Source organism: Anomaloglossus baeobatrachus, chromosome 6 (genome assembly GCF_048569485.1).
Source record: "Anomaloglossus baeobatrachus isolate aAnoBae1 chromosome 6, aAnoBae1.hap1, whole genome shotgun sequence".
NCBI classification, from domain to species: domain Eukaryota; kingdom Metazoa; phylum Chordata; class Amphibia; order Anura; family Aromobatidae; genus Anomaloglossus; species Anomaloglossus baeobatrachus.
In genome coordinates this window covers 368,880,389-368,902,761 of record NC_134358.1, presented here as the reverse complement: position 1 = coordinate 368,902,761, position 22,373 = coordinate 368,880,389, and the positions used below count along the sequence as shown (strand labels likewise).

The window sequence follows — 22,373 nt, the reverse complement described above, 5'->3', positions numbered from 1 at the left end:
TTATATTAAGCTATGTCAGCAGCATGATTCACTTATCACATGAAAGCCCAGACTGTTTGATTCTTATATCAAAATGCAGAACTGGATGTGGTACACAGTCTCAAACAGCATCTTAAATCCTGGTTTTTGGATATCTCCATATAACTCTTATATACTCATAAGAGTTCATAATCTTGTCCATAACACTGTCTGTGCCGGTCAGCTGATCTGTGTAGAGAGCGGTGAGCACATCGATGAAGTCATCGCTGTGTGCGCCGCTAGTCAGGCAGGTCAGCTGACCAGCAGACAGGAGGACATCGCAATGCTGCAGGAAAGTGACCGGTGACGGCTCCGCACTCCAGCGGCGCTGCGGCCGCCACAGACAAGGGGAGAAGCAATGCTGCATGGAGCGAGGAAAGGTGAGTATAAACGTTTTTGGGGTTTTTTTGTGTGATACAGAATACATGCCATATACCAGGATGGGGTTATTTATCAGGATAGGTGTATATAGCAGGATTGGTGTATATAGCAGGATGGGTGTATATAGCAGGATGGGTGTATATAGCAGGATGGGGCCATATAGCAGGATGTATGGGGTATGTAGCAGGATGGATGGATGGGGATATATAGCAGTATGGATGGTGGTATATAGCAGGATGAGAATATATAGCAGGGTGGGAATATATACCAGGATGGCAGTATATATCAGGATGGGGGCATATAGCAGGATGGCAATATATAGCAGGATGGCAGTATATAGCAGGGTAAGGGCATATACCAGGATGGGGTACATATACAAGGCAGGAGGATCATTGCCAGGCTGGGGTACCTTAGTAGAGAATTTGGGGACATTACCCCCATAATAGTGTCGGCGATAGATCCTCGCCCCATAACAGTGTGTCATGACCACATTTTTTGCTTAAAATTTTATTTTCCTATTTTCCTCCTCTAAAACCAGGGTGCGTCTTATGGTCCGGTGCGTCTTATAGTCCGAAAAATATGGTAGTTAAAAAAAGTTTTCCCACATGTCTACTTTTCATCAGCACCTTATTTGAAACATATTTTTTGGTTAGGAAGTTAGAAGTTTTAAAAGTTCATCAGCAATTTATCCTTTTTCCAATAACATTTACAAAACCAATTTTTTTAGGGACCACATCACATTTGAAGTGATTTTGAGAGGCCTAGGTGACAGAAAATACCCAAAAGTGACAAAAGTAAAATCTGCACTCCTCAACGTACTCAAAACTACATCCTAGAAGTTTATTTACCCATTAGGTGCTTCAAAGGCATTAAAACAATGTAGAAGGAAAAAAATAAAATGTGATATTTTCCAACAAAAATACTGTTTTAGCCACAAATTTTGCATTTTCATTTTCGTAAGGGTAGCAGGAAAAATGGGTATAATAATTTGTTGTTCAATTTCTCCTGAGTATGTGAATACCCTATATGTGGTGAAAAACTAATGCTTGAGTGCAAGGCAGGGCTTGGAAGGGAAGGAGCACCATTCAACTACTTTACCTTTAGGTGAGGTGAGCACCTAGAACCCACAGGTGCTTCACAGAATTTTATAATGCTGAGCCATTAAAATGAGAAATCACATTTTTCCCACAAATTTCTAATTTTCTCAAGGGTAAAAGGGAAAATTGGATCACACAATTTACTGTGCTATTTCTCCTGAGTATATGGATACAGTTTTGACTGGAGCACATTGCAGATACCATGTCACAAAAGAAACCCTCACAAGTGATCGCATTTTGGAAACTACATCCCTCAAGGAATGTATTTGGAGGTATGGTGGGCACATTGAACCCATAGGCATTTCACTAAATTTCATAACGTAGAGCTGTGAAAATAAAAAAAAAAAACATATTCCTGGCAAACATGTTATTTTTGCCCCAAAGGTTTCATTTTCACAAGGGTAACAAGAGAAAATGGACCACACAATTTGTTATGAAATCTTTGCTGAGTATGCCAAAACCCCATATGTGGTCAAAAACTACTTTTGAGGCACAATACAAAGCTAAGAAAGGAAGGCGAGACATACTGGAGTGCAGATTTTGCTGGAAAGGTTGGGGTGCCATATCAAATTGGCAGAGCTCCTAACATGCCAGAAAAACAGCACCTCCATAAGTGACCTTACTTTACAAACTACACCCCTCAATTAATTAATCTTGGGCTGCAGTATGAATATTGGCACCATAGGTGTATCACAGAATTTTATATCATTTCGTGGTGAAGAAAGAATAATTACATTTTTACCACTAAAATGTTATTTTAGGCCCAAGTTTGTAATTTTTCTAAGGGCTAATAGAAAAAAATTGACCACAGAGTTTGTTGTGCAATTTTTCCTGATTGCACCAATACCCTAGATGTAATTGGGAACTATTTTTCAGGCACAATTCAAAACTCAGAAGGGGGGAAGGAGCACTATATTATAGTTCAGATATTGCTGTTATGGTGCCATGTCACGTTGGCAGAGCCACTGAGATGCTAGAAAAGGATAATCCCTCATAACCCCATTTTACAAATCACACCTCTCAATTAACTAATCAACGGTTGCAATGATCATATTTACACAAGAGGTGTGTCACAGAATTTTATACCTTTGGGCGGTGAAGAAAAAAAAATTACATTTTTAAAACAAAAAGTTTGATTGTAGCTGCAGATTTTACATTTTCACAAGGGAACATGAGTAAAAATGGCACTAAAAAATTTCACATAATTTCTAATTAATGTGGCAATAGCCCATGTGGCTGTACAGTAATGCTTACCCACATGGCGAGAATTGCGAAAGAAGCAGCACTATTTGACGCAGGAAGCACAGATTTTTCTAGAATACTTTGCAGACTCCATATTCAAATCCCGTAAAAGCCAGAAGAGCAGAATTCCACAAGCAACCTCATTTTGGAAATTATACCCCTCTCAGAATTTATCGACATTTGTAATGAAGATTTTGACTCCATTGGTGTTTTCCAGAAATAAGCAGCAATGGATGTCACTGAATGAAAATTACAAAACTGCTATTATACTGCCCAGTACATTATAGTGCCCATATATTGTGCACAGCTCATGCTTCTGGAGAAACGCATCCCATAAATTAAGCAGGCTCTCATTGCAACAGAAATTCCAATCGTGGATGCTAAATGTGGTTTAGGCCCAATGTGGGGCTGAGAGGAATGGTGGGCATTTGGATTTTAGAGCGCATATTTTGCTTGGTTTCTAAATCTCCGAATGACATGATTCAGATGACATCCCTGGGGATTCATTCCCTATGAAGAGGAAGCAGAATTACTTTGGAGTCCATCTGGCCTCTGTTCAGTGGTGTCTATCTTTTTAAAAGTGCACAAAACTGTGGTTGACCGTGCTTTTATGCAAGCTTAGAAATACAGACACCACTGGATTAGAGTCCAGAAAGATATAGGCCAAAATTACTCCCTCTGATTCATTATAGTGCATGTTTGGGGCAGAATTACATATTTCAGAGATTTATATGCAAACTCTGGTGTAAGTGCTCAGCCTTGAGCACAGAATAAATGTGAGCCAAGCCTTACTGCATTGTTTGGGTGAGACAGGGTGGTACACCTCTCTGAACAAATTAACAGAAGGTAAAGAATAGTTTTTTTTAATTTATTTTTTCACGGATTGGTGAAAGTGCTCAAATAGCTTTATTCTTTGCGTCAGTATGCTTACAGCGATACCACCTTTATACCATTTTTTATGTTTTGCTGTTCTGACACAATAAAAACTATTTTACAATAAAATATTGTTTTTGAATTGCTATAGTCTAAGAGCTATAGCTTTTTTTTTTTTTTCAAAGATGGAGCTGAGTGTTTGTTGCTGGACAAGATCACATTTTCAGCAATATAATTTATAATTTTTATGTATGTGCACATTTTTTATCATTCGTCTTTTCTTTTGGCGACATGATGAAAATGCATTTTTTTTGCCATGTTTTTATTATTTTTTTTACGGTGTTCACTTTAGGGATTAAAAAGCATAACAACTTTATAGATTGGGAAGTTCCGGATGCGGTGATAGCAAATATGTGTTCTTGTTTGGTTATTTTTGTTTTTACATAAATAAGTATTTACTGGAATAATATTTTAAATTGTTTTTTGTTCTTTCTTTAGAAATTTTTTTTTGTTCACTTTTTTACTTCTTTCCCTATAAGGGACTTTTTTTACTTTGATCATTGGTACTTATGCAATGCAATGCGCATGTATTGTAATGCATTATACCTGTCAGTGTTACACTGGCAGAACTCCTTCTTGACCATTGTCCTAGCACAGTCTAACAGGCCATCATAGCTGATATGCAAAAATATGCAACCCGGGATTACATCTCAAGCCCCCTCCCTCTACTAGCCTCTAAAATGCTTCAATGACTAGGATATTGCAATTAGGGGGTTAAGCAGCAAACGGTGGTGAGGGGAACAGCTCTGGCAGTGACTGACAGGGCTCAGCTATGACTTCCTGGGTGCGATCCCAGCTTATATGCCAGCATGATAGCCTTGACGTACCTATATGTACTTATATGTTATTGGTTGGGAACCCCTTCCCAACCATGACTTAAAGGTATGGTATGTCACATGTTAAGGGGTTAGCTGCCAAAGACGAGCTAGCAGGACTTTTTCAGGCTGAAGATGGACTCAATATCAACTCCCAAACCTACTGCCAGTTTCCACCTACACGAGTATTAGTGCAGGAAAAAGTTCACATCTTTCTAGAAAACTATGATTTTTTTTTGGACAATGCTCCATCCCATGCATCAAAGTACTCCATTGTTTGGTTAGCCAGTAAAGTCCTTCAAGATGAAAGAATAATGACATGCCTTTGAGAGTCAACAGATTAAGAAACTGACTGACTCATTGGATGAAAGGCTTATTTAAAGGAACGATAGCAATATTGGTTACTGATATTTGTTTTAAATGTCATAAATGGATTTTAGAACTAGAAGAGATAAAAATAAAAATTGAGGTGGGAAAATTTATGTTTTTCATTTTAGTTGTATAGTAATTTTGCGCAATATTAGTTGCCCAATAATTCTACACACATATTCTCCTTAAAAAGACAAAACCTCCCTTTTACTTCCTTAAATATTCAGATTTCAGATATAACTTTACAAATTGACCAATAATAAAATTAATCATCAAAAATGCAAGTTGCCCAATAATTGTGTATACAGTGTAGAGTTTCTTCGCAAAATCAGTTCTATGGGGTCGCATAATGACACATGTAGCCACATGGGTATACAAAACCTAAAATCACCTTCCATTTGTCTGGTACTAAACAAATCCATTGATAGCCAGGAAGGTTTTTGTAAACTGTCACTACATTACCCAGCAAAGATTATCAAACTTCTCAATTCTAAGGTAAAATCTGTATTCAGTGAAGACTTTCCCATTACTGAGATAGGAGATGGCGATATTACTGATGAGATTCTATGAGAATGGGAGGAGCTAGAGGCAGAGCTCCTCCCTACTCTCAATTCTGTCTGGATAGAATCTTATCAGTAACAACTGCCATCTCTTATTATTAATGGGAAAGTTTTCACTGAATACAGATTTTACCTCAGAATTGAGAATTTTGATGACTGATCAGTTCTGGCAGAGAAAGAAGCAAATTTGTCTGATAAGAAATATTACAAAGTTGCATATTTTCATGTGTACTAATGATTTATTAAAAAAAAGTTAAACGCTTACGCTTTAAGCTCCTGACAAATGATGAGCGACCACTATCATGCTCGGGTGCTCTGTACTCGAAACAAGGTCAGATGCTTGACTTGAGTACCAAGCATAATGGAAGGCAATGGGAAACTCAAGCCTTTTCTGGAAGATTTTCATGAACAATGCTCGAGCTTCCCACTGACTTACTTACATTATACTCAGTACTGAAGTCTACCTCGTCTGAGCATCCAACCTGCTTGTTTTGAGTACCGAGCTCCTGAGTATGGTAGTATCTCGCTTAGGCCCGTTTCACATGTCAGTGAAAAACAGTGACGTTTTTCACTGGCGTGTAAAACACGCACATGTCCCTGCGTGTGCCATGAATCACGGCACACGTGGGTTGTCTAAGTGCAATCCGGGCTCCGTTCTCCGTGGCCCGTGATTGCACTTAGAAATCAACTCACCTGTGCCCGCTCCCACTCTCCGTGGTGCTGAATCCTCCCACGGTGCAGCATCCGGCCGGCGCTGACCCCTGCAGCAGCTGCTTCCGGGTCGGCTGTGTCATGCATCATTAAGATGCGCGACAGTAATCAGCCGGCTTAGAAGCAGCAGGGAGGACGGGCTGCAGAGAGCGCGGCTGAAGCCGGGTGAGTTAAAATGTTTATTATTTTAAATGCACGTTTTTTTCTGGCACGTGTTTCACAGACCACACCACTGCGTGGTCCGTGGAACATCAGTGATGCCAGAAAAAAATGGACATGTCTCCGTGCAGCAATCACGCACACGCGGGTATGCTGCATGGAGACACGTGCAGTGAAAAATCACTGACGTGTGAGCAGACCCATTCATTATAATGGGTCTGCGTATGTCAGTGATTCTGGTACGTTTAAAAAAAAGCACAAACGTACCAGAATCACTGACGTGTGAAAGGGGCCTTATCACTACTCCTGACAACTTACTTTTAGAGCCACATTTTGTTGGGACTAGATGCCTATAACTGTATTTAACCTATGATTTACAAGCTATAAATTGGTTAAAATTGAATTTAATAAGAATACTTACTGTGGAATTATCAAAAGGTAGACAAGGCCAAATAAGGCAGCTAAAATCAATGAAAGAACGACTGCACTAGTAAAATATTCATCATGAAGCTGGTGATACTGTTAAGAGAAAGAAAGGATTGGTTTAAACGAAACAGCTGATTTTTTTTTTTACAAAAGTATGGAAGGTGATGTATACAGAGTAGAAATCTGCAATATACTTAATGTTTCTTAAGTACACAATCCAGCACTTGTAAATAGAAAACTCTTCTTTATTCAGATATTCAAAAATACATCTAAGGAAAATGGACCACAATAATCCAGTGACATAAATCCAGTGACATAAAAACATACGTATTTCAAATTGCCTTGTTCTTAATCCTGCACGACTAATCAAAATGTGTAAGGCGTACATTTTTATGCCACTGTATTTATTTTTCCTTGGATGTATTTTCTAATGTATGAATAAAGATAAGTTTTATATTTACAAATGCTGGATCACGTACTGAGGAAACCTTGCGGATCCCACAGATTACTATTGGGATTGCCTGCTCGCTGGCAGGCACCTTGAACTGGTTGTACATGGGACACATTTCAGATATGTCCTTGTGAGCTGTAGTTTTGGTCAATTTGTTTTTCCACTGATACAGAATAATTTACATAAACATTACTGGTACTTTCATTTTTATGTATAGGATACTCAAGAAAGACTAACATATAAGGGGACTAATGATAAAACTGAAATTTGAGCATATGAATCCAGTGAGCAGTTCTAATCAAGGATTGATTAAGACCATCCACTGGTTTCCAATGCTATCAAACATCAGATACAATGTATGCTGAATATTTTCCAACAAACCTTTGTACCATGCTCAGCCTCTCCTTCTTCATATCATGTTGCTCACAGATTGGGGCTACATGTATGTACAGCATTAAAGGTTCCCTTTAAATTACAGATATATTGTAGCGAAGGCAAGAATCAAATCTCATCACCTGGAAGGCTGGCGTCTCTCCTGACCAGTGCGTGTCAGCTTCATGTAGCAAGCTTGGTGAGGTGCGTTCAGACCTCTGAGCGTCTGATGTATAACATAAAATACATGAAAAGGGGGCACTGGGGACACAAAAAAAACTAGAGGCCTTGGAACTAGTGAGAGGGGTAGGTGGGCACCTCCTAATGCACCTGCAACTGTCCATTTTCTCCTCACCAGTCCCTATACAGTCTCTGCAACTGTTGCAAACAGGAACCTGGGACCTATATAGGCCCTTAAGTAACCCTAATTCGTAAGGGGCAGGTAGGGTTCACTAGACATCACCGCTGTGCTAACAATACACCAGGGAAGTAAAGACAAACAGGGAGAAAATTAACAAACAGAAGGATATTGCCTGAGCACAGGAACATCGACTGCAGAACATTCCTCCAAGACAGCCAGGACATAAATTACTTGGTATCTTCATCAGTGATTGCTGGGATACGCCACTATTTAGAGCTGAAGGGCGTGACTACAAAGTGAGTGCAGTTGATCACTAGGCAAGGAACTGCTTTGGAAAAGCTGCAGTAGCAAAACTGACAATTAACCACTTCAGTGCGAAGAGAAATGAAACCCATTTAAATGAAAAGAGCCAGATGAAAGGCTTCAGGCCAAAGGCTCTCACTGGTCTCTACATGCCTGGAGATGACAGTGACACATGTATTTCCATATAGCTGACCCGCTCCTGTCAGGAGAGCCGTGGCCAGTCCGAGCAGTGAGATGAGATCCTTGAATGAGTCACACACAAGTGTGACTCCAGCCTTATAGCAATTGTGCCAGGTCTTCTGTTATAACCATGTGATCTGCAAAATATCTTGACACTATCAAAGTAATGTAATCAAGTATGTCTATCACTTTGTGTGTTGGAGAAAACAAGACTCTCAGTGGCACTCACTTGTCATCAGAGGTCTCACCCACAGATACCTGTAGGGACCAATGCACAATCGACAGGTATCATGCACTTTTCCTTTTAGAATAGGATAGGAGACATGGCCAATACCATGCCTGTTAGCAGAGCCTTAAACAGTAGTTCTAGGTATAACATGAGTTACTATCTGGAACTACCTACCTTCTGTTCGCGATCAGCTTGTTTATATTTTAAACTTATAAAATTCAAATCTGACATCTCAGAATCAGTTTGTCGAGCCTCAATCAAACGACTAATATAACGATTTACACGTGTTCCTGGAGTACTCTGTACGACATTTGTAGAAAAGGAAGAACGGTTCCTGAGTTTTTCTGAGGCTGTTCGTAAAGCTCTTCTCTAATTTAATAAAACATAAGAAAGCACAGTTATCAAAACTGATTAGCCATAGATATTTGTAATTACAACTAGTAATTTTACATGCAACATGATGAAGATTATAACAAATGTCCCTCTCAGTAACATTTCAATTACTGATCAGTTCATTCTTGCTTTGTAAGTTTATCATAAAAGTTTGAGTTAAGTATATCTATAGAAAATATATATGGTCAGAGCACCTGGGTTCATACCAGGAAGACTTAGAGGTCCCGCTTTTGTGCTCCATGGGCAATCCATAATTATCTGACTATATTATATGAAACTGGCCTAACTCAGGTGCAACTTTGTAAATGTAAAAGCTTGTACTATTACAAAATTAATCTTAATATAGTACACAAATGAGCATCTAGTCAAACATTTAAAAGCTCACTTAAGAACACAAATTATAGTGTTTTCTATTTCTCTACAAAAATCAAATATACAATAACTTTCTAGGATATACATAGAGTAGAAAGTGCTCAGTGTCTTTACCTTATCATCATCCTCACAAGTCATTACATTGGAAAAAGGGATTTCCGCCTTAAACATCTTACGACAGTGCATGAGCTGAACTAAGAGATAGCAGACAGTCTTGAATTTCATTCTTTTGGCAGGCTTTATATCAGACAGAATCAGTCCAGGAAATATCTGGCAAAAGGAAAACACATATATTAAAAACGGCATTGAAAAAATACAATTTAGAAAACTGTAAGACAAAAAGTATATTCACATTTTATTAGTTACGCATTTCTATTGTGCCATTACATTTTATTAAGTAATTAAATCCCTCTGTCAATCTCTGACAGTGGGATTTAACGCGCACAGGTGGGGAGCATGTCATTCTCAGCTCTCAGTGGCGGTCCCATGACATGATTACGGGATGCCAATAGGTTGTCATGACAGCTGGGAGTCAGAGGAGGACCCCTGTATCTGTTATTGCATAGTTCCTGTGACTGCTGGCAGAGAATTTGTACTGTACAGAGCAGTGCTCACACCACTACTGTCCAACTGAATGTGTCAGCCGATGCAGTATCCACAAGTGTGCAATACTCAAGGGAAGCGGATTCAATCTGTCAATGCATTTCAAAATTAATTTGACTCCTCCCACAGGACAACCACATAACCACATTGGTTATGTGGTTGTCCTGAGGAAGGCATTACATGCACTTTGAAAGACGTTGACAATAAACCCCTTACTTCATATCTTTATCCGGGATCTTCATTTGAAATCAGCATCATAGATTGAATTTTCTTCCCTTGCTTAAGATTGTAATTGCAGACATTGTTGGCTAAGGAGGAACTGGAGCTTCAAAAATTTTAAATTCTTCCTGATTGGGTCGGCGGCTTTAGATCAATGTATTGGGTTTGAAACCCTGACAGATACTCCCTCACTCAAGTGATGAAGCTATTCTTTTTGTCCTGGTTGGGGATGAGGCCTTATCCCTGCCGAGGTCTGGACCAGCGATGGCAGATTTTTAATTACCTTCTTAGTTACTACTTCTTCTTGGGCACAGCATCTGATTGAATGCACCTTTGACAATTTGAGCACTAAATTGAGAGGATTAATTTGATGAGCGTCCTCCAAATAAGGGAGCAAAATGTTAATGCTGTCATCAAGGCCTGTATAATACTCCATAATTTCACTTGCACTAGGATTTCCATATGTCTGTGGATTCTGAAGGAGTATTGGTCCCAAACTCTCTTCCAGTATCACAAGCTGGTCTCAGATGCCATTACCATTCTGGCCTGAATGTGCGAAATGTTCAAAGATTATTTCATGACATCTGAGGGGTCAACACCCTGGCAAGAAAATTATGTTGTGTAACGTTTGTAATACATCTTTTTTTGTACCTTTCTCCCCTTCAAAAAAAATTGAGTTGTGTAATAGCTTTTGCGAAATAAAAAAAGTGTAACAACACAAAGCAAATATGAAACTCAATATAAAAACATTTTTATTTGATAAAAGAAACAAAAAGCCTCAATTCAGGCAAAATGCTGGCAAGCCACAAATCCCTAGAAGAAAAAGAGTCTATATTACCCCTTCAAAATTAAAAATTCTAAAATGACCTAGCGGCTGTTGAAGGGGGCATTGACTGGTGGAAGGGTTAGGTTGGGTGGTAAGATGAGGGTAGGAATCATATGACAAAGTGCAAGGCAATGGTTTTCAATGGAGGTGGTATAGTTCTTTCTGTGGTAGTACGTAGCATCCATTATCAACCATGGGCACTTGGCCTATAAGCTGCTTTCTGGTGGTGGTTTCTGGCATGATGTTGACTCAATTGACCCACAATGTATTTATTGGAGTGTGGGCCATGGTCCCATCCTTCCCCAGGTCCACTGGCGTGATGCTGCCCAGACTGTCAACGTGGTTTCCATGTAAAGATGGTGTAGATGGTGGTGGTGGCGGCTGAAAGGCAATGGTGCTGATTGTTGCCTTTGGCCACAACTGAGCTGCCTTCACTTTACCACATTAAATAACTCCTGGAGTTCACTGGGTGGCATTGCGGAATCTAGATGGAGCAGCATGGCTGACCTTGTGCCCAGCTTAATATCCTTGGGAACCTCTTTCAGATGCTGCACCTGATTTCAGTGGAAGACTTCCTCTCCATCATCTATCACTAGGTGGGGTTAATACTCAAGGACTCAACTATCATGTCGTGTTGGGCTCCCTCTTTTACCAGGCTCGGCGTGGTATAAGTGCCACTTGAGGTAAGGTGTCAAGCTGAATGGGGGGCCACTGAAGAAGGTTCAGGACCTAACACCAAATGTCCTGAAACCTTGTGAAGTTATATTTTGTTGAGCTTTCTCTGTTTAATATGAGTGTTCTGGACATAACAGTTTAAATATTGTTTATTTTTTACATTGGTTTAGTTATGTTGGGTAAGGGAGGGGGGAAAACATGTTTTTGTGCAAATGGTGAAAAAGAGTAAGGTTCCCTAAGGACAGCTCCCCTCATTTTCCATGGTGTTTGCCCCCTCAACCCTTGAATTGGTAGCATTCATGAGGGATGGATTGAAGATTGGTCAGAGTTAGACTGTGTTAAGGGGGCTTTACACGCTGCGACATCGCTAATGCAGAGTCGTTGGGGTCACGGAATTTGTTACGCACATCCGGCCGCATTAGCGATATTGCTGCGTGTGACACCGATGAGCGATTTTGCATCGTTGCAAAAACGTGCAAAATCGCTCATCGGTGACATGGGGGTCCATTCTCGATTATCGTTACTGCAGCAGTAACGATGTAGTTCGTCGCTCCTGAGGCAGCACACATGGCTCCGTGTGACACCGCAGGAACGAGGAAGCTCTCCTTACCTGCCTCCCGGCCGCTATGAGGAAGGAAGGAGGTGGGCGGGATGTTCCGGCCACTCATCTCCGCCCCTCCGCTTCTATTGGGCGGCCGCTCAGTGACGTCGCTGTGACGCTGCACGGACCGCCCCCTTAGAAAGGAGGCGGTTCGCCGGTCACAGTGACGTCGCCGGGTAGGTAAGTATGTGTGACGAGTCTGGGCGATGTTGTGCAGCACGGGCAGCGATTTGCCCGTGTCGCACAACAGATGGGGGCGGGTACCCACGCTAGCGATATCGGGACCGATATCGCAGCGTGTAAAGTAGCCTTTATTTCCCACAGTCAGCTCAGGTATTGTGGCAAATGAGAGTCCCATTATACAATAAAAACTGCTAAGGTGAGGGGTGCACACAGGAAAATGGCTTGTGCCATCCTATGGAATGTGAATGTGCAGCCACTCTAGAGTCTAACCAGTCAAACATGGAAAAAGATGACTTTGGGATAAGCAGATATCTTAAGATTGGCAACAACAAGACAGCAGTGAAAATGCAACAGAGAACTTTATTCCTGAACCAAGGAAGATCAACAAGATCCAGATAGACGAAGATGGTGTATTCTGTGGATGGATACATTGGGCTACGGTGAATGATATGTAACAGGTGCCCGGATGAGTGATGTCTAGATACCTAATTGCAACATTATACTTCATTCCATCCTGAACGGTTACCATTGATAAGGTTAAGTAGACAAATACTGTATTTCCCAACACACTTCCCACAAATTTCATTGTCATGTTGTCGACAACTATTGGATTGTAGAGGGAAGTGTCCCAATAAAATAAATATATATACATATATATATTTATATTCACATGTGTGCCCCGTATGCAAAATGTATATATATATATATATATATATATATATATATATATATATATACAGTGCCTACAAGTAGTATTCAACCCCCTTCAGATTTAGCAGGTTTGGTAAGATGCAAATAAGTTAGAGCCTGCAAACTTCAAACAAGAGCAGGATTTATTAACAGATGCATAAATCTTACAAACCAACAAGTTATGTTGCTCAGTTGAATTTTAATATATTTTCAACATAAAAGTGTGGGTCAATTATTATTCAACCCCTAGGTTTAATATTTTGTGGAATAACCCTTGTTTGCAATTACAGCTAATAATCGTCTTTTATAAGACCTGATCAGGCCGGCACAGGTCTCTGGAGTTATCTTGGCCCACTCCTCCATGCAAATCTTCTCCAAGTTATCTAGGTTCTTTGGGTGTCTCATGTGGACTTTAATCTTGAGCTCCTTCCACAAGTTTTCAATTGGGTTAAGGTCAAGAGACTGACTAGGCCACTGCAACACCTTGTTTTTCCCTCTTGAACCAGGCCTTGGTTTTCTTGGCTGTGTGCTTTGGGTCGTTGTCTTGTTGGAAGATGAAATGACGACCCATCTTAAGATCCTTGATGGAGGAGCGGAGGTTCTTGGCCAAAATCTCCCGGTAGGCCATTTTATCCATCTTCCTATGGATGTGGACGAGATGGCCAGGCCCCTTGGCTGAGAAACAGCCCCACAGCATGATGCTGCCACCACCATGCTTGACTGTAGGGATGGTATTCTTGGGGTCGTATGCAGTGCCATCCAGTCTCCAAACGTCACATGTGTGGTGGGCACCAAAGATCTCGATCTTGGTCTCATCAGACCAGAGAACCTTGAACCAGTTTGTCTCAGAGTCTTCCAAGTGATCATGAACAAACTGTAGACAAGCCTTGACATGACGCTTTGAAAGTAAAGGTACCTTACGGGCTCGTCTGGAACGGAGACCATTGCGGTGGAGTACGTTACTTATGGTATTGACTGAAACCAATGTCCCCACTGCCATGACATCCTCCCGGAGCTCCTTCCTTGTTGTCCTTGGGTTAGCCTTGACTCTTCGGACAAGCCTGTCCTCGGCACGGGTGGAAACTTTCAAAGGCTGTCCAGGCCGTGGAAGGCTAACAGTAGTTCCATAAGCCTTCCACTTCCGGATGATGCTCCCAACAGTGGAGACAGGTAGGCCCAACTCCTTGGAAAGGGTTTTGTACCCATTGGCAGCCTTGTGACCCTCCACGATCTTGTCTCTGATGGCCTTGGAATGCTCCTTTGTCTTTCCCATGTTGACCAAGTATAAGTGCTGTTCACAAGTTTGGGGAGGGTCTTAATTAGTCAGAAAAGGCTGGAAAAAGAGATAATTAATCCAAACATGTGAAGCCTATTGTTCTTTGTGCCTGAAATACTTCTTAATACTTTAGGGGAACCAAACAGAATTCTGGTGGTTTGAGGGGTTGAATAATAAATGACCCTCTGAATAAACTTTTCACAATTTAAAAAAAAAAAAAGAAATAACATTCTTTTTTGCTGCAGTGCATTTTACACTTCCAGGCTGATCTACAGTCCAAATATCATAATGCCAATTTAATTCCGAATGTGTAAACCTGCTAAATCTGCAGGGGGTTGGATACTACTTGTAGACACTGTATATATACATATATATTTATATTAATTCATGTCCCCTTGGGTATATATAATGTCCCTCCACTCCTAATAATAATATCCCCACATACATCCCTCATAAAATGTCCTTTTTCGAGGTTCCCCCATCTGTATACATAGGCCTTGGACATTTACCAGTCCTGTAATTTCAAAGAAAGTGAGAAGGTGGGAAAAAAGCCAATTTGGTAAGAGGACATCTTCTGACATGGATAATTACCCTGTCAGAAGATGTCCAAACAGAGTGATCCTTTTTTTTAGACAGGAGCCACTGCCTGTCCAGGACTGGATGTCTGCAACGATATAATCATATCAATGCAGATGCGTGACACTTCAAACCACCCTGCTGCTGAGCTGCACAGGTGCAAGCAGTGATGCGCATGCCAGAACTCTGATGTCATATCACTGCGACGGCACTCGTGCCCTGCAAGCACCCAAGCAGTGTGTGTGTGCGCACAGCAGTGTGCCCCGCCGGGTTTAAATATTGCGACAGATCACTCAGTCTCTTTTTACCGTGTCTGCTTTTTCCTGTCATCAGTATCTCAGCCCAATCCTCTCTATCTCTTCTTTCAGCATGCAGCCCCACCGTTCACTGCAGCCCCATAAGTGTCCTCTCTTCCTCCTCTTTTGTACCACTGCTCTGCCCTCATCCTTCTTTACTGTTCCTCTCCCTGAAGCAGCCTCTTCCAGAAGAACTCCCCACCTGACCATCAGCAGCCTACTCAGTCTCTCTCTGTATCTCCTGTCATAGTCAGCCTCCCATCCATCAAGCAGCAAGCAGCCCAGGACTGAGACCTCACATTCAAGACTGTGTTAAGTATCCTAACCCCTACTTGAAATAACCCCTTGCACTGCTATTAACCCCTTATTATCTGTAGGGATAGCGAGTGAGAGGTGTGCATGTGTTTTTAGTAACGGGTGGATAATATTATTAGTTAATTGTGGGTTTTATTGTGTATTAGTATGTGCTAATAAGGTATTGTGCTACTAGTGTGGTACTTAATAGAATATATTACTGTGTATAATAAATATTCTTTTATCATACGGTTTTGTCTCAGTTACTCACTGGTAATATATATTTATTTAGCAAAGGAATAAAAAATGATAGACATGTTTAATATTGTATATTAATTATTAGTCAAAACTGACATTAATATTTAATATACATAACTCCCCTTTACAGTTGGTGGAGGAGTTACCCTTTAACATATTGGTCTAGCCAGCCAGTGTAACTATTTGAGAATAATTATTGATATATTAATTATTAATAGTCAAAGCAGATATTAATAATTAATATTCAAAGTTAACCCTGTAACAGCCCATTACATGTAATCATATGGCTGGGGCTACATGGCAAAATGTGTCAGACGACAGACGTTGTCTGGCAAGTCGCACGGCCAAAAACTTTGGTGCACCCTGTCTGTGACTTGCTGACACAGCTTTTTTAATGTTATGATTTTGTTTTAAATAGAACAGCCAAATCGTACACCAGGCGCAGTCAAGTTGCAGGTATTTGTTACTGGCATTGAAGTGTATACAAGTGAGCAGCAAGAGGCTTATGCGGGCTTTACACGGTACGATCTATCGTGCGATTGCACAAGAGATAATACCCGCCTCCGCCGTTTGTGCGTCACGGGCAATTAGTTGCCCGTGGCACACAAAGTCGTTAAACGCCATCACACGCATTTACCTGCTGAGTGACCTCGCTGTGGGCGGCAAACATCCTCTTCCTGAAGGGGGAGGGATGTTCGGCGTCACAGCGACGTCACACAGCCACCGGCCAATAGAAGTGGAGGGGCGGAGATGAGCGGGACGTAAGCATCCCGCCAACCTTCTTCCTTCCTTATAGCTGGCGGGTGCCGCGGGACGCAGGTAAGCGGTTTTCATCATCCCCGGGGTGTCACACAAAGCAATGTGTGCTACCCCGGGTACGACGAACAACCGGTGCCATGTTAAATAAACAATTTTTTAAAACTTAGCGATGAGTAAACAACTCACGATTTGCGAGTGATTCTGCGTTGCTCAGAGGTGTCACACGAGACGTCGTGAACGATGCCGGGTGTGCGTCACGAAAACCGTGACTCCGACGATGCATCGCACGATAGCTCGTCTCGTGTAAAGCCCGCATTAGATCCAGCAACAGAAATGCCAACACATATGGACACATTTGTGACATTGTGCTGAAGTCAAGGTGGGTCAGAAGTCACAAGTCCACACCACAGAGAATCATTAGATGTGATGTCACTTCATGGCCCTGGGTTAAGCCTCACAAAGCAACTTTTATGTCGTTTCATTCAATCTTTATTAGTTGCATAACTGTATTGATTGCCGTGGACAAGAAAAATTGCAGCAGCTGAAGAGCAACATTGTATTGCCCTGAAATTGGAGTTGGACACTGTAGCGAAAGCAACAAAAACTACTGAAATAAAAATCATTACCATTCTGTTGCTGGTAGAAATGATTTATATTACTTCTGACATTATACCTGCTATTGTCAGTTCTTATTACTGCCACATGAAAGCCAAAACAAAAAAAAACTTTAGGCCTAAGTCAAATAATAGGAAAACATAGTTCCAAAATTGATATATGAAGTGTATGATTTCTATCCTAAGTCTAAACCATAAAGCTGGTGATGCTCCCACATGTTATGTTGTAATAAAATCCTATGTAAATATAATTTCCTACAATTTCATATGGAAAAACAAACACACCAAACCACACTGGAATAAGCAAATGTAAAAATGCACTATATATTTATATCTACAAATAATTACTGAAGACTGACCATAAACTGCCTATATATTCTTAACCTCTTCACCCCCCAGCCTGTTCTCACCTTCATGACCAGGTCAAATTTTATATTTCTGACCAGTGTCACTTTATGAGGTTATACCTCTGGAACTCTTTAATGGATCCCAGTGATTCAGAGATTGTTGTTAGTGGCATTTCAATATGATACTTCATGATTGTGGAAAATTAAAGGCAATATTTTTATCATTTATTTGTGAAAATTTCCAATTTTCAAATGTTTAAAAAAGTTATGTCACACAAAATAGTTATTAAATACCATTTCCCAAATGTCTACTTTACCCCTGCATAATTTTTGAAACATAATTTTTTTTCTTTAGGAACTTAAAAAAGTTTAAATTTTATCAGCAACTCCTTATTTTTCCATCATAATGTACAAAAAACATTTTTTAGGGACCACATTACATTTCAAGTTACTTTGAGAGGCTAATATTACAGAAAATACCCAAATGTGACACCATTCTAAAATCTGAACTCCTCTAATGGCTCCAAAACACAATTAAAAAGTTTTTTTAACCCTTCCTTTGCTTCTCCCTAAGGACCCTTTTCGAGGTCCGTGTTTCAGGTACGTGTGACATCCGTTTTTAACACGAATGCCTCACGTACCCATGTTATTCTGTGGTGTTACTCACACATCCATGTTTTACATGGCCCCGCATGCACACACGGAGACATGTCTGTCTTTTTCTCCAGCAGCATGGGTGTACACAGATCGCACACTGATGTGATCCGTGTGACACGTGCCGGAGAAATCGTGTCTTTGAAATAAAATTAATTTCTATACTCACCTGTCTCCAGCGATGCAGTCCTCTTAGCTGCTGTCACTTGCTTCTGACCCGCACTCATTATGCTCATTGCATATGCACTGCACCGAGGACCTGGAAGCAGCAGAATCACCAGGGACACAAGCGCCGGGGACAGGTTAGTTTCTAGCAGTGTGTGTGCAGTGAAGTCAGGTGGTCATCAGAGTATCCAGGGAACTTGGATGGCCTCCTGACGACACCCCCATGACATGCGTAGCAACAGTGACTTCACGAGTTCATTGTGAATTCCGATTATTATTATTATTTATTTATAGAGCACCATTAATTCCATGGTGCTGTACATGAGAAGGGGGTTACAAACCAAGAACATATACAAGTTACAGTAGACAGACTAGTACAGAGGGAAGAGGGCCCTACCCTTGCGGGCTTACATTCTATAGGATTATGGGAAGGAGACAGTAGGTGGGGGTAACTCCGATGAACCCAAGACGTTACTGCCGTGACACCCGTGGGAGCGCAGATGTTATGGGAGTGTCATCAGGAAGTCATTCGAGTTCATTGTGAACTCTAATTAACCCGTGATGTTACTGCCACACCCGCACACACACTGCTGAGGGCACTCCTGCGGTGACCTGGGCTCACTTTATGAGGTCAGGTCACTGCAGGAAAGTGTACACAGCAGTGTGTGTGTGCCTGCAGTGGCTGCTTTCATAATCAATGAGGAACGTTCAGTTCTCCACTGAATGTATGGGATCGACTTGCCCCTCCCCCCCCCATAATTGGACTATGGCAGACCAGGATTAAGGCTTTGATAGGGAAATAAATTGGAAAAGAGGGTGTCTCTTGTATTTATTTATTGAATAATTTTCTCTTTTAATGTCTTTTCAGGTTCACTTTTGGGGAACATCGTGGGACCTCACCATGGATTACGGCGGTCCTTATGTATTTTTTATTTTTGAAAAACAAAAAAATTGGTGAATGAGGGCTAGAGCTGTTTTTTTTTTGCTCAAATAAACTTTTTTATTCTCCTTTCATCTACTGGGTTAGTAATGGGGGTGTCTGCTAGATGCCACCCATTAATAATGCCAGGGCTTGATGCCAGCTGGAGTTGGCATCAACTCCACAAATATTACCCCATTTGCCGCCGCCCCAGGGCAATGGGAGGAGATGGGTCCAGAACTAGAATTGGCTCATCTAATGAATTCGCCACTTCCGAGGCGGCTGCAGGCTGCTACTGTTAGGCTGGAAAGGGACAAATAACCCTGGCCTTTCCCACCCTAATAATATCAGCCCCCATTTGTCTGCTGTACCTTGGCTGGTTTTAAAAAAAAAGGAGGTAACCCCACATAATTTTTTGAAAAAAAATCTAAAAATTTAAAAAATAATTGTGGGATCCACTCTATTGTTAATAACCAGCCAATGTACAGCAGACAGCTGAGGGTTGCACCAGCAGCTGCTACTGTTCCTGTGCTGGATATGAAAATTGGGGGGAAACCACGTCATTTTTGTTCTAAATCAAAGAATAAAAATGCTGTAAAGCAGCTGACCAAGCTAGCTATCTTTATATCTATTGAGCTATTCTATCTGTTCTTTCTTTCTGTCTATTTTATATGCTCTTTCTTATTCTTTCTTTATATTTCTCTATCTATTTTATCTATCCATCTATCTATTTATCTATGTTATCTATCTATCTATCTTATCTCTTCTATCTATCTTTCTATATGTATCTATAATTTTTCAGGCTTTGCTCATCTCTTACACATTAAAAAACCATTAATTTCAGTATCATGCATTTTTTAGCAGTACCTGTCACACGGATGTCACATGTATGCAAAAACAGATGTCACATGGACGTCACACGTATGACACGGATGTTACATGGATGACAATATTGGTACATGTGGCTTGCACCTGTTTAAACACAGCTGTCTGAAAGGGGCCTAAAGCAATATGAAAGAAAAAAAATACAATTTTACTTCTCCCCCCCCAAAAAAATCTTACTTTAGCCCCAAATTTTGCATTTTACCAAGGGTAAGATGAAATGGACCAAATTATTGTGCAATTTCTCCTGAGAATACCAACACCCCATATGTGGTGGGAAAAGTGCTCTGTGGGCACGAGTAGAGATGAGCGAACCTCTAGAGGCTCGAGTTCGACTCAGTTCGTCGAACGGAGGCCGCGTTCGAGTTCGGTTCGCCGAGCCGTTCGACGAACCTCTCGAACCCCATTGAAAACAATGGGAGGCCATCACAAACACATAAAAAACACCTAGAAAACACCTTCAATGGTGTCCGAAAGGTGACAAACAACTCCCAAAACAACACAAACACATAGGAAAGTGACAAGGACAAATACTCATGCGAAAACTGAACAGCTGGACGAGTAAAAAGAGGAGGAGACACAGATATATGAGTATATGCAAGTGAACATCGATGCCATTACTGTGCAACTTGAGCCTTGCTCATTCTAGAACATACTATGAAGAAAAAGACATGGATCGCACATCCCAAAAATACAATGATCTAAAGCCGCTAGGCAAAAAATTAAATAGAACATGAGGTTCTTTTGTTACCATTCTGATCAGATTGTATTAAGCCCACTGCCACGTCACGGCAAACCTCTTGAGTGGGTCCCTAACCTGACCTTTTTGTGCGGCACTGTGCACTGACCACCGCCGCAGCGACAAAGCGCCAGCAGGGCAGGCGACCTGGTGCCTCACAGCACCCATGCTGCAAGGCGAAGCCCCCAAGGCTCCAGGCCGCGCCGCCCCACTGACACGACACCACCACAACAGCAGCCACCACACAGCACCAGCACACAGTGAGAGGAGCTGTGCACTCACCTCCCACTGGCTCCCATATGTGGACTGGGAGCAAAAAGAAGGCTGACCCCTCTTGCAGTCTCCTGCTGATTAAAATCACCTGTGCCAAATGGGGAGAGTGCAGATCCAAGCAAAAAGAGAGGGATAGAATGTTGTATAACACACTATGAAGAAAAAGACATGGATCGCACATCCCAAAAATACAATGATCTAAAGCCGCTAGGCAAAAAATGAACACAAAACAACACAAACACATAGGAAAGTGACAAGGACAAATACTCATGCGAAAACTGAACAGCTGGACGAGTAAAAAGAGGAGGAGACACAGATATATGAGTATATGCAAGTGAACATTGATGCCATTACTGTGCAACTTGAGCCTTGCTCATTCTAGGCTTCCAATCTGGATAAATTGCCTGAGCTTGACACTTACGCCTTGGTGATCTTGTCGTGTCCTGCAGCCAGCATTCTCTCGGAACGTGTATTCAGTGCTGCTGGGTGTGTGCTGACAGATAAGCGCATGCGTCTGTCCAGTGACAATGTGGACAGACTAACGTTCATCAAGATGAACAAGTCATGGATCCACAAGGACTTTTCTACCCCTGTGTCATCCTGGGGAGGCGAAAGGCAGGTGTATTTTTAGAGTGCTTCATGCAAAGCATCTTTGTAAGATTGCAACTGGGGGACAACTGATGCAGAGTCAAGTGGTGTGTGTGGGGCCCAATTTTTGGAAACGAGGGAAACTGTGGTTGGAGTCCCCTCGCTTTTGAAAAAAGGAACCAAGATGAACAAGACATGGATCACAGAGGACTTTTCTACCCCTGTGCTATCCTGGGGAGGTGAAAGGCATGTGCATTTTTGAGAGTGCTTCATGCAAAGCATCGTTGTAAGATTACAACTGGGGGACAACTGATGCAGAGTCAAGTGCTGTGTGTGGGGCCTAATTTTTGGAAACAAGGGAGACTGTGGTTGGAGTTCCCTCACTTTTGAAAAAAGGAACCAAGATGAACAAGTCATGGATCACACAGGATTTTTCAACCCCTGTGTCATCCTGGGGAGGCGAAAGGCAGGTGTATTTTTGAGAGTGCTCCATGCAAAGCATCTTTGTAAGATTTCAACTGGGGGACAACTGATGCAAGTCAAGTGGTGTGTGTGGGGCCCAAT

General features: G+C 41.4%; 1 protein-coding gene across 2 annotated transcripts in view; it reads right to left on the bottom strand.

The window, feature by feature from the left end:
• Positions 1-22,373, bottom strand: part of ADCY1 (adenylate cyclase 1) — a 1,189,286-nt gene that overhangs the window by 367,719 nt on the left and 799,194 nt on the right. For both annotated transcript variants that reach the window (XM_075315022.1, XM_075315023.1), the window contains 3 exons: positions 9,487-9,642; positions 8,782-8,976; positions 6,707-6,804 (listed from right to left, as the gene is read on the bottom strand). In XM_075315022.1, coding sequence (XP_075171137.1) covers positions 6,707-6,804; positions 8,782-8,976; positions 9,487-9,642 — 449 coding nt within the window. The remainder of the gene's footprint in view (positions 1-6,706; positions 6,805-8,781; positions 8,977-9,486; positions 9,643-22,373) is intronic.